At 44.3% G+C, this 16408-nt stretch overlaps 2 protein-coding genes across 2 annotated transcripts; both read right to left on the reverse strand.

Moving 5' to 3' along the window:
* Positions 1-240: 240 nt before the first annotated feature.
* Positions 241-2732, reverse strand: LOC101785266 (60S ribosomal protein L18a-like protein). The gene is made up of 4 exons (XM_004969412.2): positions 2286-2732; positions 1354-1432; positions 1147-1264; positions 241-580 (listed from the first exon to the last, which is right to left on the reverse strand). Exons 1-4 carry the CDS (start codon positions 2596-2598, stop codon positions 521-523), a joined length of 570 nt encoding a protein of 189 aa, XP_004969469.1. The 5' UTR covers positions 2599-2732; the 3' UTR covers positions 241-520.
* Positions 2733-11041: 8309 nt separating this feature from the next.
* On the reverse strand, positions 11042-14908 carry LOC101785668 (persulfide dioxygenase ETHE1 homolog, mitochondrial). The gene is made up of 9 exons (XM_004969413.4): positions 14319-14908; positions 13296-13424; positions 13071-13178; positions 12307-12441; positions 11928-11969; positions 11786-11845; positions 11662-11715; positions 11525-11549; positions 11042-11376 (listed from the first exon to the last, which is right to left on the reverse strand). The coding sequence occupies exons 1-9, from the start codon at positions 14550-14552 to the stop codon at positions 11288-11290; spliced, it is 876 nt and encodes a 291-aa protein (XP_004969470.1). The 5' UTR covers positions 14553-14908; the 3' UTR covers positions 11042-11287.
* Between the last annotated feature and the right edge of the window lie 1500 nt (positions 14909-16408).

Raw genomic sequence — 16408 nt, forward strand, 5'->3', positions numbered from 1 at the left:
CACGTACGCCAATTTTTTCCTATTCGGATGCTAATCAAATTCTGATCCTTGGGTCTTGCCTTGTGATTGTCTACTGTTCCACCGTGAGCCATCCAATAGAACGGACAGCGGCTCCAGGGGAAACCGGTTTGCTTTGCACGGCACGGGCGCACGGCAGCGCCTCACGCTGCGCTCCGTACTGCAGCTCAACGCAGACAAGCAATAGGAGTACAAGAATCCACGACGGTAACACGACGAAGCTTATTACTGTCAAGGTCAGATGACAAAGTTTGATCAAGGGGTTCAGGTAATATTAACATAATGATATCAACGCAACTTTACATCAAAACTAATTAATATGAGAATACATTGACGTCACTTCATTTTACAAATGTGCTATAGGTCAGACAATGGGAGATGAAGTCAACTCGTTCGCCCTATTCTTGCTATGTATACATGTACAACCCAGACAACTCAACTCAACAAAGTAGGCGAACAATGAACATTTACTGAGGCAGACCGCTGACCACCGAAGGCGTTCTCACCACACATCAGCTCCTTTCGTGGCACCAAGCAGCACAGCAATTGCAGCAAGCGAGGCCTGTTTATGGCACCAGAAAGTTTGGGGGCAGCGTTAGCTCAACCTTTGTGTGTTCATTTGCAATTGAAGCAACAGAACAACACGAGCATAGCTACCAAACATTACAGAATCAAGTATTAACAACTGCTTTCACCATACTAATGCAGCCACTAGCTAAATTTGTGTTGCAAAGTTCATAGAATTGTTCTTGGTCGAACTGACAGATGCTTACATCCTATTACTGAGATATCAAAGGCTAACTTGAAATACATTTTTTCCTTCATAATATTTTTTTGGGAAAAATAAAGGTGGTGCATAATTAGTCAACTATTCAAGCTGCAGTAAGTCGATTTATTTTAATATCCTTCCCTTATACCCTTATAGGGTGAAATTTCAACGTCGTAATGATCCAGCAGGATTTAGATGTCTTTGTGGTTCGTGCATGAAAAACTGCAGGTTAAAAACTGATATTGCATCTTCAGTCTCAAGTGATCATGCTCTTGACCAGCAATCCACAAGGGAAAAAAAATATTATAGCTGAAGGGAACATAAGAGTGCTGAGCAATGCATTGCTAGAAAAGACTTACAGCAATAGTGCAAGCAACATATCCTGGTTTCTCCCTGTAATCATGTACTCGGACGAAGATCAGAACAAAAGCTCCAACGTACCATGGAATGGCAGCAAGGAAGAATCCAATTATAAACCTTTACCAAACAGCGGTACATCAGTTCCTCAGAATTCAATATGAGTTCAGAAATGAAACGCGAGATGATAAATATTCAGATAAACTTACAGAAACCAACCCATGCCAAGGCCACAACATGGAAGACGCCGCATTCTCACAGGCCTCCCTTCAACTACAGGAATATAACCTACAGAACACCAAATCACGAACTAGCCAAGTCAGGTCAGAGTCCCAGTTTATGTATTCATGTTATATCTTCTGTCGATGAACATCATAAGCGTGAATCATCGACTTACTCATGTTAGTAGCATGCCGCATTGTTAAAGGACCATTTCCACATATAGATTTATTTGTAGAGTTGAATTAGTTTGTCACAGAGACACTCATGTATTCCTTAGTTGAACTTACATTGCAAACAAAAATCAACTATCCTGCATCTAATTGTTTGTTCCAGCACATCAAATTCCCTGCTCATTTACTTCCAACATTCCAGAACACTTCAATGAGAAAAATTATATAACTTCAGATTCTCTCGAACTCCATGAACTACAGATCTCTATCAATCACTAATTTTGGCATGAGAAACACCAATAACCTGCAACTTGGAGTAGAAATGGCAAAAAACTATGCAGAAGAACTGCAGATTCAGGTAAGCAGCAGGGCAGGATACCACCAAAATTAAACCAATTTTGAGCTTGCATCGGTAAACTTAAACCAAAAAAATTATCTACATGCTCTAGAGCATTGTAATGCCATATTGCCATGTGACCACGTCAGTATAGGCGATTACAAATTATCTACATGGGGATACTTTATTATACCATGCATATATGAGGTTAATTCTAGTTAAGTAATTTCTAAATTATTATAAGCACTGCATAGAGCAGAGCCAACAAGGCTTCCCCGACCTAATTTCTCCAACGGCAATTGCATTTAATCAACCAACCACACGTGACTAAACTCTTCATCGATCCAATCAAATGAATCAACCAAAAGCAGCACAGAATTCGAATCATAGAGGCGACTAGGATCCCCCGTACCTTGCACGGCCTGGTAACCCTGGGCGTAGTACGGCGCGGCCGCCGAGTAAGGCTGCTGCGGCGGAGGCGGGTAGACCGCGTACGACGCAGGCGGCGGCTGCGGGTACTGCTGCATCCCTGGCGGCAGCGCGGGTTGGGGGAACCCGACCGCAGGCTGCGGAAACTCCCCGGAGCCACCCGACGGGGTCCCGAAGGTGCCGTACTGGTGCTGGTGCTGCGGCTGCGGCGGCGCCGACGGCGGGTACCCGTAGGAGGCGGAGGACGAGTCCGCCCCGCGGGGCTTCCCGTCGGCGTCGGGCATCTCGCCACCCATGGCTGGCTCTCCTCGAGGTGGCAAGGGTTTCTTAGGGTTGGGGAATTGCCCAAAGGGGGCGCGGGAGAGGAGACGAAGGAAAGAGACGAGGCTGTCCACGAGCAGGAGACGGAGGATTTGATTAGCTCAGCGCGTTGCTGTTTGTTTAACGAGACAAGATTAACGTGCAACTCCAGCCTGGACCTCTCTGTTTCCCTGTTTTTTGTTTTCTTTTGAGAGATGTCTATTTGCCGGTTTGTAGAGCCAGATCTCATCTGAGTTTTGACTTTTTGGCAGCTAAAACGTGCGGTGAGGAGCAGGTAATCAGCAACAGTTTTTTCTCTGGTTTTCCTTAGGGCAAGTACATTGCTACACGTCAGCTGTCTCATAGTTCGTTTCATGCAGTGCCACGTAGGATTTTTGATGATGTGGAGGAGAGAGAAAGAGGTCGTTGCTTCGCGAAACAACGACCTCATGAGCTAAATTGTAGGACTACGAGACAACTTAACAACCATTGTACGAGTTATTGTTGCCATGCAATTTATAATATTTTATTTTTCTTATGCACAAATTAAGGAATTATATACCACTACTAGATAACTTATAGGACAACCCATTGTACCGGTTGCCTGTTGAATCGTCTTAAGATTACGTGTCAATGCATGAGACCACCTATTAGACGACACCAATGTACTTGCTCTTAAGCGGTTAGGAAGCTTTTTTTTTTCCAAGATCTGGGTCCCTGTCCATGTCATTTACTAGTTCTCGTTGTGAGGTTAAGAAAGTTTTTCTATTCACAGATATTTGGGTTCTTTGCTTCTTGTCCATGTCGCAACTGTAGTAGAAATGGTGTCTGCTAACACAAGCGAGACTCTCTTTTCTAAAAGTTGTTTCTGTACATGGAAAACTTGGAAGTTTGACAATCGAGCAGGTTTCGTTCGATTCGACCGGAACAGTCCGGAACAGAGGCCCGTTCCGGGGGTTTGGTCCCAATAAAAATTAATGTTCGGTTAGCTGATTCGGAACCAAACGTGTGTCGGTTCGGTTTCACCCCTACCTCCAAGGCCCGGAATGAAACCCCGCCCTATGGGATATTTACATATTTGCCATCGTTGCAAATGCCACTCCTTCATTTACCACTTTTACGGGAGCTTCTACGTTTTTGCCACCGCGAACGAAATGAAGCAACAGATTTGCCACTTTTGCTGACGTGGCACGCCACGTCCCCGCGACAGCGTGTGAAAGGGGTGCCAAAAGACTTGTGTGCTCTCGCGTTTCGCCTCCGTTAACCCCCCAACTAACAGACCCGACGCCATCCTCTTCCCCATCTCCACTTCTCCCCCAGGCCTCCCTCCTCCCTACCTCCCTGACGAAAAACCCTAGGTCAGAGCGGCGGCGGCGGTAGCGGCGGCCATCCATCTCCCCTTCCCCATCTCCCCCGTTCCCCACCTCCTCTTCTTCCTCCCTGCGCAACGGGTCAACAATGGAGCCTCCTCCCTGGTAAGCCGCAAACCATCCCCTCTTCATTGAGTGTAGTGTTTGCCTCAGAGGAGTTGGAAGTTTCTAACTCCGTATTTTGTTATTTTCATTATTATACCAGGATTGATCTTGGAAATGCATTTAGAATAGTGGTTAAGGTTGAAAAGTATAAGGCATTTGCGGAGTCTGGTATTGTAGAAATTGATGAACAAGAATACGTGTTGTGGTTTGATAGATGCAGTGGGTATAATCTGGATAGTTTTGTTGTTGAAATGGCTAGCAAGATATACTAGGGATCTAGTCAGACAATTGCAGTGTGGTCTGTGGATGTTGACAGTGAAGCTGAGTGGAAGGTTAGGAAAAATGAGCATTTTGAGTCAATGATTAAGCACAGATGGAATGTTGAGTAGCAAATGTTAGGGTAGAAGTTGTGAACAGATGGAATGAAGGGTACCAGAATGTTAACAGTTGTGCAGGGTCAGTAGGCACTTCTGGAGTAGGCACTTCTGGAGTAACAAATGAAGGTGCAAGTGAAAATTGTACATCTCCAGCACAGCATGAGCAAGCCCAACCAGAGGAAGCCCAACCAGAATTTGTTGATTGGGGTACACTGACAATATTGCCAGAGACTCAACAAGATGGTGAAGCTTATGTTTTGGCTGATGAGGACATGGTTTATGAGCAATGGTCTTCAAAGCAGCAGATGAGGCAGCAGCTCAGGCAGCAGCACAAGCAGCAGCAGAAGAAGAAGGTGCTATCCCTGACATTCCTCCTGATGTACAAGAAGAGATGCATGAGGCTGGAATTAATGTTGATGACAATGAACCTTCAGAGTCAATACTTGAGTGGGATAGGGACAACCCAGACATGAGGGTGGGCACAATCTATCCTAACATGGTAGATTTCAGATTGACAATGAGACAGCATGCTATAATCAATGAGTTTGAGCTGGGAACTGAGAAGTCAGACAAAGAAAGATTCAGGGGGCATTGCTTGGCTAAAGGGTGTCCATGGGTAATTAGAGTTAGAACAAAAGCTGATGGTTGTGTCAGGGTACATTTACTAACTTACATGTGTTGTAATGTTTTACTAACTTAACTTTACTATTTGTTTGATCTTGAGCTAACAAATCTTGATGTCCTGCAGGTCCAAATAAACAATGGGCTTCACAAGTGTGCTTCAAGAAGCAGAGTTCTGGAAAAAATGGCCAATCAAGCTTGGGTTGCTGAGAGGGCCATACCTTTGCTCAAGAGGAAGCCTAGAATGGGTGCTGCAGATGTGAAGGAAGCATTGGAGGACAAGTACAAGATTAAGATCAACTACCAGACAGTTTGGTATGGTAGGCAGAGAGCAGCTGACAAATTATTTGGTAAGTGGGATGATTCATTTGATTGGTTGTATAGGTTTAAGGCAGAAGTTGAGTTGAGGCAGCCTGGTAGTGTAGTTGAGATAGATACTGTCAAAGTTGGAGAGAAGCACCATTTCAACAGATTTTTTTATGCTTTCAGAGGTAGTATAGATGGGTTCTTGTATGGGTGCAGACCTTACATTAGTATAGACTCCACAGCTTTGAATGGGCAGTGGAATGGACATATGCCTGCAGCCTTAGCTTTTGATGGTCATAATTGGATGTTCCCTTTGGCCTTTGGTTTTTTTATTCAAAGACCAAGGAAAATTGGATTTGGTTCATGGAGCAGTTAGGCAAGGCTATTGGGGTACTTCCAAGAATGACTATTTGTACTGATGCTTGTAAGGGCCTAGAATCTGCTGTGAAGCATGTTTTCCCATGGGCTGAACAGAAGGAATGTTTCAGACACTTGATAGAAGACATGAAGAAGAAGTTCACAGGAAATGTATATGCTGAAAACATGTGGCCTGCTGCAAGAGCTTACTTAGCTGCCAAGCACAATTATTTTATGAGTAAAGTCTTGGAAGCTAGCCCTGATGGTTAGAAGACCACCATAATCTCTTGTGGGCCAGATCCAAGTTCTCTCCAAACATCAAATGTGACCACATCCTCAACAATTTGGCTGAGTCTTGGAATGCATGGATCAAGAAATTGAAGGATCTGCCACTACACTGTATGGTAGATGCTATAAGACAGAAAGGTGTGGTCATGTTAGAAAGGAGGAGGAGGATTGGAAGAGCTTTGAATGGAGTTATTCTCCCTGCTGTGATTCATCAACTTAATGCTGCCTTAAAGGGGATAGGACACTTAAAAGTCACCAAAGGACTTCCACATCAAGCTGAGGTGACTGAGATATACAAGGATGAGGAAGTAAGAAGACATGTGGTCTATCTAAATGAACAGAGCTGTACATGCAGAGAATGGCAGGTTACTGGTAAGCCTTGCCCCCATGCATTGGCTGTTATAACCACTGTGAGGCAACCAGATTATGAAAAGTTTATAGACATGACATATTCTGTGCAAAGATTTAGACAAGCATATGATGCTGGGTGGCCTAACATCACAGATAGGAATCAATGGCCTGAAGTTGCAAAGGACTTCAAACTGTTGCCACCTATAGGGAAGAAGAGAGGCATTGGTAGGCAGAGGAAGAACAGAATTCCCTCTTGCTTGGAGAGGTCAGGTAAGCCTACTAGGCAATCCATATGTGCAGCCTGTGGTGAAAAGGATCACAGGAAGGGCAGTAGGCACTGTGGGCTCACTAGGACTAAGAAAAGGTATGTGCTAAGCCAGTTATTTATTTGTGCTCTAATATTGCCATGACTAACTACTGATCTTGTTTTACAGGAAGAGGACCAAGAAAGCAGCAGTGAAGCCAGGAAGGAAGAAGGCTAAGAATGGCACTTCTGCTGAACCAGACCAAGTTCCACCACCTAGGACACCAAGGACAGGAGCTGCAGCAGCTAGGGAAGAAGCTGAAGCAATTGAAGTAGCATCAGCAAGGAAAGCAGCTAGAAAAGTAGCTAGGGAACAAGTTGAAGCTGCAGCTCAAACACAACAACATCTGGAAGCATCAAGGACAAAGAGGTTGGTATTGCAGCTACACCCTAAACATTTTCAATAATATGTGTATTGAGCCTATTACATCGTACAGGAGACTAAAATGGAGGCACCACCAGACCCACCTGCTGAACAAGCAGCTAATTTTGAACCTGTACCATTAGAAGTGGTGGTACCAGCAGCACCAAAAGTTGCAAAGAAGATGACCCCAAGGAAGGTGCTAGCGACCAAAGTCAAGAAGACGCCTAAAAAAGTTTAAACTGTCTGTGTGTGACTTTTGTTTGTTAGGCCATGAACCTGTGTGCTGGCCTATAATTGTTGTGAGATGAACAATGTCTGTGTGTTTGACCATGAACTATCTGTTTGGTCATGAATTATGCTTTTGTGTGTTTGCTCATGAACAATTTCTGTTGCTAATGAAGTTTGTCTGGTTGACATTAAGTATGCATGTTGCCTATGAACTATATCTGTTTGCCATTAAGTATGCATGTTGGCGGTTCATGTATCTGTTTGCCATGAACTATTTGGCTGTCAACTATATCTGTTTGCCATGAACTATGTTTGTTGGCCATGAATGAAATTCAGCAATCAACACAGTGATCCCAAAAATAAAAGTGATGGTTCATTCATTACACCAAGATACAATACATTGTTGAAGCAACAACATATATACCATAAGTGGACCACAAATGTTACTATTACTTCAACATGTTTCCAACAAGAACACCCATAAATCCTACAAGCAACACAGTCAACAGCACCAAGGCATTCATCATTTTATCCAGCTTGGCCTCCATGGCTTCCTTCTCAAACTTCACACTTGCAACTGCCCTCTCTGCACGCTCCATGGATTCAACATCTTGTTCATCAACTTGGTCATCAACTTGCCAATGAAGCACTTCAATCACCTTGGCATCAACCAAATCTTTGAAATAAAACCTTTGCCACCTGTAGTACTCACATTTATCTGCAATCTGAACATCAAGTCAAGAAAATCAATCCAACACCAAATGCAAATGCCGAAATCAAAAAACCGAAATCAAACTCACCCATCTATCATTCCTTGGACATTTTATGTATATCCGACCGTAGTTCACCGAATCTTGTTGTGTGCGCCGCTCAACTACCCGTGCCCTACGGCACAAAGGGCACTGGATCAAAGGTAACGGCACAAAGGGCACTGGATCAAAGGTAAGCCCATCTCCTCACCGACAAGGGCATCTACAACTGGCCTCCTCACACTTGACGACGCTCCAACCTGCGACATGGCTTGCGCATGGTGGATGGGGGAAGAAAGGACGAGCAGCGGGTGATGTTGACCCGCTGCGCAGGGAGGAAGAAGAGGAGATGGAGAACGGGGGAGATGGGGAAGGGAAGATGGATGGCCGCCGCTGCCTCCACCTCCGCCGCCGCCGCTCTTACTTAAGGTTTTTTGTCGGGGAGGCAGGGAGGAGGGAGACCTAGGGGAGAAGTGGAGATGGGGAAGGGGAGATGGATGGCGTCGGGTCTACTAGCGGGAGGTTAACGGAGGAGAAAGACGAGGGCACACAGGTCTTTTGGCAACCCTTTCACACGCTGTCGCGGGGACGTGGCGTGCCACGTCAGCAAAAGTGGCAAATCTGTTGCTTTGTTTTGTTCGCGATGGTAAAAACGTAGAAGCTCCCGTAAAAGTGGTAAATGAAGGAGTGCCATTTGCAATGGTGGCAAATATGTAAATATCCCCCGCCCTATCCCCTCCGGAACGAATCCTCGGGAGGACGGGAGCTGGCGGCGCGAGACGACGACGCGATACGGCGTGGCGGCGGCGCGAGCTGGCGGCGTGGCACATCCCCGACGGCGTCCCTCTCCGCCGCCTTCTCACCGGTAAGCCGCGGAGCGGAGGAGGCCGGCAGCCGCGGGGTGTGGGGAGACGCTGGAGGTGGAGTGCGGGCTCACGGAGTTCATCTGCCCATCCCGCCCGGGCCGGCGCCGACGCCTCTCCCCGTGCCCGCGGCGAGGCTGCCGTGCGGGTCCTGCGGGGCGATACTCGCCGTGCCGCCGGGGCTCGCACGCTGTGGCTGCCCGGTCTGCGGCGCCGAGCTCGCCGTCGACCCCGCGCGCCTCTGCCAGTACCTCCTCTCCACCGCCGCCGCGCCTCTTGTGCCGGTCTCGCTGCCGCCGGTTATGCGAAAGTGTCCCATTCCTGCCGTCCTGGGCTTCAGGCTTCCTCCTCCCCCGCTGGATCTCTAGATTAACTACGCTACTTTGCTTGCACTTGCTACCTCGTCCAATAGAATAGGTAATCCTGTCTGGACAATGTTGCTTGTAGCCTTCACGGTGCTAATTTAGTGCTAGTCCCTTGAAATTGAGGCTCCGTTTCAGAAATGTAGGAGCAGCTCCTGCGGTTATGCTGTTGCCCAAATTAGGGAAAGAAATGGCCAAATGCACCTAGCCTCCTATCCCTGTTGAGATACTAGTCGGTGCAGGGGAATGTAGTATCACCAATGGTCAAGGTATTTTTGTTGTACCTTGCATTTTTCACTATAAGAAGCTCTGAGACTCAGAGTCTAGATTCATGAATTGCAACAGGTTTTTATCCCCAATATTACAACTTTCTCTGTCCTGGCTATGTTTCCAGTGTGAGGAGAGTGAAAAGATAAACAAGATGATCTTTTAATCATTTTTTAACTTTTCTCAGCAATATATGTAAAAGTATGTCACTAGATTTGACTGAATAACTAAATTTTGTCAATAGATGTTTGTTAAGATTCACACGTCTGTTGCTCTTCTTTTTTTTACACTTAAGATATGAATTCAGTCAAGTTAAAGTGTTAAAACATGTCATTTTTTTATTGCCATTTCTTGTGCATAAAAACTGACTTTTTTTTTTCGTCGTCGCAATTTCAGGTCTGGAACACTTACATTTCCATTGAGTTGAAGGGCTTCGCCGGTTTACCTTCTGCAAGTAATTGATTACTTCTATAAGTTTGGATTAACAAGACTCTCTCCTAGATGCTACTCTATGTTACCAGATGCTGAGTTATGTCATTGTCATGGTTCCTATCAGTGATGGAATGGTTCACTTGATTAAAAATGTTTGGTGTGCAACAGCACGTACCTGAGAAATTCACGATGTTTCCTATGTTGGTAGTTATTCATGTTTTTCTCACATGATTAAAAATTGTGCATGGCTGAAGTTGTTTTCTCACAAAGTTTCAGTGAACAATGTCCTACAGCAAATATTTATCCGAACAACGTGAATGGAACATTGTAGTTATGATGACGTTGTGTATGGCTGAAGTTTTGAACTGAAGTGACAGGATCCGATCCTTTGCCACCGAACGCATGATAATTGCTTGTCTAGAAGCATTCCTGCTGGATTAATTCCACGCTGGGAATGAGTGAAAGGGCCGGATCCACTAATCCTGACCTGGAACAGTTCCTTTGCTGCTGAACGAGGCCTCAAGTCATTAAACCTTTTTTTAAAGGCTATCTCACACCTTAGCATATGCTACATCCGTTTCAAATTGTAGGTCGTTTTGGCTTTTCTACGTTCACAGATGTTTGTATGCATACAGACATATAAACTATATTTAGGTGCATAGTAGAAAAGTAAAAAACGACCTACAATTTGGGATTCCTTTGCTACCGAACGAGGCCTCAAGTCATTAAACCTTTTTTTAAAGTCTATCTCGCACCTTAGTGTCTGCTACATCCGTTTCAAATTTGCAGGTCGTTTTGACTTTTCTACCTTCATAGATGTTTATATACATACAGACATATAAACTATATTTAGGTGTATAGTAGAAAAGTCAAAACGACCTACAATTTGAGCAATTTGAGATTTGGGACATAGGTATAAGTTATAACAGGCTGGAATGTGACATCATCGGATAGCTGCAACAAAATGATAATGAGCTTCAGCATGCGTAATGTTCAGCCTAGGTCCATTTTTCATACCTAGTCAGAGAGCTTCCACGCGTATATGTTTTCTACTTCAATGGTAGTGTTGTTCTCATTGATCCCATCAAACAATAGTAAAAAGACGAGAGGCAAATTGGCTTCATTTATCACTAGTGTTGCTCTCATTGATCCCATCATACAGTAGTGCCTTGCAAGTTACAACCACCGGCCTCATTGTCCATTGACTAAATTATTTTTCTCGTAATATCACAGGCTGCAGCAAACAAATTATTTATTGTACAACTGAGTTGCAAGCCTCTCGTGGTGATCCTTTGTTCGTAGATAACCCGAAGCAGCACTGCAGGCTTCGAACGGAACAGCTCAGATCTTCGGTGGCGGATCCTGGATGCCGCAGACCAAATTGGCGGGTACAGCTACATCTATCATCTTTGGATAAGACAGGTTCAGGTCTGCCAAGATGGGAGTAAATGATCAGTTTCATTTAGCTCAAAAGAAAAGGATTAGTTTGACAAGCAAAGCGGGTATGTCAGAAGGAACGTGGGTATTCAGTATGAAAAACCAAATGCATGTAGCTACATATCCATTGTGAGCACTTACTATCCATGATCGTCTTGAAAGTTTCCTGCATAAAAAAAATAAATAAAATACATTTAGGAACAAATGCTGATAGGTGCGGTTTAAGAATTTCTTTTTCCAGCTTAAGAATTTCAGACTGAGCTTCAACTAGCAATTACCTTATCTTTCGTTAGTCGGGCGTTATAGGCGACCTCCTCTTCAACAGTACTAACCTGCAAATAACACATTCAAGTGACTGGTAGCATGGCTGGCAAACTTCAAGATACATAGTACACTACTTACTGTGAAACCTTTGTAGTCATGGGCAGGATATAGCAGGGTATCCTTTGGCAGTGTGAAAATCTGATCAGGAATACATAGTTTCAGTTAGACAACATTCATATTTTGTCTTACATTGATCCGATACAAGATTTTGCACGCTTGCCTGTGAATGCACTGACTGATACAGCAGATCAGCGCTTCCTCCCTGTGACACCAGAGAATAAATGCAAACTATCAGCAGAAATCCACACATATAAGGCTAACAAAATTTCTCTAGCATGACTTCTGAACTTTGTGTTGCAACTGCAAAGCATTCCACAATTCCACTTGTGGGATTAAATAACAGATAGCCTAGAGTCTATCACTAATATTAGCCATATTATCATTGGCATTCCCATGTCAGAACACTAGCACTAAATGGTAAGTGCTGTTTCCTTAAGCTTTAAATGCTGAAAAGCATCAAGTCCTTTACTTTCCTATTTTATAGGTTGTGAAGACCAAACACTGTAAACATGGTAACCATTAACAAACTACCATATTACCTGGAAGTCTGTCCTTCCACATGCTCGGATAATCAAGGTGTCACCAGTAAAAGCCATCCTTGGTAAAGGTTGACCATCACCATCACCTGTTATGTAAGTCACACAGCCAGCAGTATGTCCAGGAGTAGCTCGCACCTGAAAAGGAATGTCATTTCTGCATAAAACTCCATATCTACAGATGTCATAAGATAAATTCCTTAAAGGCAATCATTTGAAAATAGTTTCTTTCCCGGCACAAGGTTGTTGTTTTTTTTCATATTATAACAGCTTCTGGTATGGACATCAATCAACGTGTGAAGATAAAGCAGTTGCAAAAACGAACATCAATTAAAATATGAAACATTATGTAACAAAGGGCCTCACAGCAGTACATTAACCAACCATATATAACAAACGGCTTTTAAGAATTATAAGCCAACTGAATTACATGAAAGAATGCTTCCAGGAATCCAGGTCCAGGTTCTTGTAATCTTGTATTTAAAGGCAATACAGTATAACATCAATCAAAAGTTATCAACTGCAATTTCCATATTTACAGAAGAAACAATTTTCAAAATTCTTGATTCAGGATCAGCACTATTCATCAATTAAGTTCAACAAAACTGAAGAAATTAAAAGAACTATTTATATTATCCTCCACGGAGATTAGCCTTTTAGTATCAGAATTCTGGTGTATTTGAAAGCACAAAACTATATGCTTGTGTATATATACTAAATGAATAAAGCAGCACAGAGTAAAGTAGCTTGTTAGAATGTGATAGTACCTCAAGGAAAAGGTTCCCAAAGTGTATTTTGTCCCCATGATCAACAAAATGATCTGCTTTGGCTCCACTAGCTCTTGAAATAACAGACTTAACTCCTGGTAGCTTAGTCTGCAAGTTCATATCATTAGCTGACCATGTATTGCCAAAGAGAACAGAGCTCTGTGACCATGAAAAGGAAAACGTATTGAAATATCTGTAGAAGAACTGAAGATCACAACTGCTTACTTTTATTAATCCTGTTCCAGTGACATGATCAGCATGCACATGAGTATTCATAGCATACACGAGCTTCAAGCCCAATTCCTTGATAAGATTAAGATCTCTGTCAACTGTTCTGTCGACAGGGTCAATCAACTGACCAAAGAGAATCAAATAGATTAGATGAGAACATGGGATTGACCAAATGTATATATTTATATATCAATCAAGGACAACGAGCACTACTACAGCTCAAAGCTGAATCAGTGATTGCTACTAGTTTAGTAATAGTTAATTACTTGTGTGGTGCATCCTTTAAAAGTCTCAAAAATTTTGACTTGCAATTTCTGGTAGAGAAGTCCACAGGCATCAGAGAAATTTTAAGGTGAACAATAAAAAGAAAAGGGAAAAAGTTCTTGCTTTCATTTGCTTTGGTCAATACAATCCTGAAAATCCAGGACGACTTCAATCTTGCCTATCAGATTCTAACATATAAGATGTAAAAGTGGACCATGAAAGCTAACTACTGAAATCAGCCGTTGACGTACATTTTAAAGTCAGAAACAGCTCCAAAATTACTGAAATGATGCAATCCAATTAAACAAACTGAAGCCAGTTCCATAATTTATCAAAACTGTAGATTCTGAATTGACAACAGAAATTAACCACACTGATTACAACATATTCATGTGAGTGGTCAAATCACCGAAGAACATTTACAGCCCCGAATTACAAGCAGGGAGTACTGGCTGTTGCACAGTTCAGAGCTAAATCAGTTGATCGTGCTGCAGGTTTGTTCACTGATTGCACACTTTTATGTTCGCGTCTACATTCTGATTCTACATCTGGCTCAAGTCGAGGCAAATAGTAACAGTCAAGTTACTGTTGGCGCAATTGGCCGTCCGATTAACCTACAGAGCAAACCCATTCCCACCAAAGTGAGCTACCCAAGACAATGCCAATCCAGTTTCAACCGCCAAACTAGCCAGAACCCCTGAAATCCCAGCGCACCCAACCAACCAATCCCAACACAGGAAGAGCTGGACTCACCACGGCGGGCTTGTCGGGGTCGGCGACGTCGGCGAGGAGGTAGGTGTACGTGGAGCTCTCCTTCTCGAACAGCTGCCTGAACAGCAGCCTCCTGTCGGCGCCGGTCCCGGTGCTGTACGCCGCCGCCATCGCAAGAGCCGGGGCTAACGTCTTCCGGCACGAGATGGGCCGGGGAGCGCGCGGCAACCTGGCTGCGGCAGCCAACCGCGGGATCAGGCGAAGCGGAAGAACCATTGCCCCACGGCCCGCCTGGTTATATAAGGAGGAAGGCGAGAGCAAGCGGCAGGGACCGGCTCGTGGCTCCTAGCGCGGTGCTTGGACGGGGTCGTCGACCTCGCGGGTGGCGTGGTTGGGCTGCGTTGGGAGTAAAGAATTCGGGCGGGGGCGAATGGGCGGCGGTGCGAGCAAGGGGTTGCGGCGGGTTCGGCAAAGCCGTCGGCGCGGAGGTCAGGCGGAGCCGCCGGGAGAGGACAGGGCGGCCGCGGGGGCGAGAAACCGCGGCGGAAGGAGTCGGCGGCGGGGACGTCTTCGGCGCCGCACACTGACGAGGTTTTCCCTGCCTAACGAGGTCAGTTTCGCATCTCATCGCTATCCATATAGTACAGTGTTTCATTCAACTTGTTCGGATTTCAAATTGTTGCACGGAATCTTTTAAAAAAAATAAATTGCTACACGCAGACCGCAGATATTTTAAATTTTGGATGCAGATTGGATTGGACAGGGCTTACGGAAAAAAAATACTGTAGGAGCAGTTCGCACTGTAGCACGGCCTGTTCTTGCTGCAGCTGTGCATCCTATCATCATTGGATCCGACAAATGACGAACCATGCTGTGGTCTGTGGAAGGTAGTGATCGGTGACCTCATGCATTACATATCGCGAAAAGGATACCGGACAGTCGTTCTGGAACACCCAATAATCAGAAGCCATAAACATTTCGCAGGAAAAAAAAAGGCCATAAACTGATGCCTGACATGTGTGTGTATTATAATAGGCGCATGCTGGCTGGCACGTCGCCAATTTGGCAATCCCTGATCTTATGCGGTCTTTTTCGGTCATCAGCTGATTGAGAGGGCAATAAACATGAATGCTAGTGGATTAGCTTCGCTATCTGATCAAGCTTAGCCGAGTAAGCACGCACTTGTTCAGGTGGATACCAGCAGTGCGGAAAAGAAAAGTTCATGCACGGTATGCCAGCATTTGAGCAACACAGTTATAAGTTCTGTACCTGCTTAGTGCTTTTACACTGCACTTGGACAGTATTTTCTGGGTGTCGGCTGAAGCAGATTGGCAGGCAACCATGCCATCACTTTCCGTGAGAGGAACCTTGGAGCCTGAAAACTACTCCCTCCGTTTCAAATTATAATTATAAATTATTTTAACTTTTCTATATTCAAAGTATTTATTATGTATCTAGATATAAACATATATCTATCTATGTGCATAGCTAAAACGATGTACCTAGCAACAAAACAACATCTAAATTAAAACAGAGGGAGTACCAGTCTACACGGACAAGGGCATCAGCACACTACCTAATCCTTCTCTGTCCGAATAAGTTTATTTGATTGCTTTCTACAGTAATTTGTATGATTTTTTTAGGACAAGTAATTTGTATGATCTGAATGGACCATTTTCGGGAGGATGTATAAAATTTAACATGCAGCTCTTTCTTACTTGCGCAAAGCTGTAAGGCTTAAGCCTTAGGCCTGCAACCAAACGCCCATGAAGATTCCACCTGGGCCCAGCAGTTAATGGTGGCTTAGAGCCCAGAGCTTGGGTTGTGTTTGTAGCTCCCTTGGGCCGAATACTTTCATGTGGCTCATGTGCTCAACATTGCATATGAAGGTACTCACGAACTTAGGACATGTTTGTTTCATCCAAAACGAAAACAAACACGCAGATTTTTTTCCCTTGGCTCCACAGTCACCCTAAGAATGCACAATTTGACAGAGAGGGTTGCGAGGAAGAAGAGAGTATGGCACACGCGTAAGGGGGCGTTTGGTTCCTCAAGTTAAAATTTAGTCCGTGTCACATCGAATGTTCGGAGGCTAATTAGGAGGACTAAATATGAGTTAATTATAAAACTAA

This window comes from Setaria italica, chromosome V (genome assembly GCF_000263155.2).
Source record: "Setaria italica strain Yugu1 chromosome V, Setaria_italica_v2.0, whole genome shotgun sequence".
Classification (NCBI taxonomy): Eukaryota; Viridiplantae; Streptophyta; class Magnoliopsida; order Poales; family Poaceae; genus Setaria; species Setaria italica.

Coding starts and splice junctions, on each gene's coding strand:
- LOC101785266 (XM_004969412.2), bottom strand. CDS start 2,598: ATGGGTGGCGAGATGCCCGACGCCGACGGGAAGCCCCGCGGGGCGGAC. Junction 1,265..1,353: donor CTTGGCATGGGTTGGTTTCT/GTAAGTTTATCT, acceptor TGTTTGGTAAAG/GTTTATAATTGGATTCTTCC. Junction 581..1,146: donor ATGTTGCTTGCACTATTGCT/GTAAGTCTTTTC, acceptor TGCCATAAACAG/GCCTCGCTTGCTGCAATTGC.
- LOC101785668 (XM_004969413.4), bottom strand. CDS start 14,552: ATGGTTCTTCCGCTTCGCCTGATCCCGCGGTTGGCTGCCGCAGCCAGG. Junction 11,716..11,785: donor ATGACTACAAAGGTTTCACA/GTAAGTAGTGTA, acceptor TGTTATTTGCAG/GTTAGTACTGTTGAAGAGGA. Junction 11,377..11,524: donor TTTCAAGACGATCATGGATA/GTAAGTGCTCAC, acceptor CCATCTTGGCAG/ACCTGAACCTGTCTTATCCA.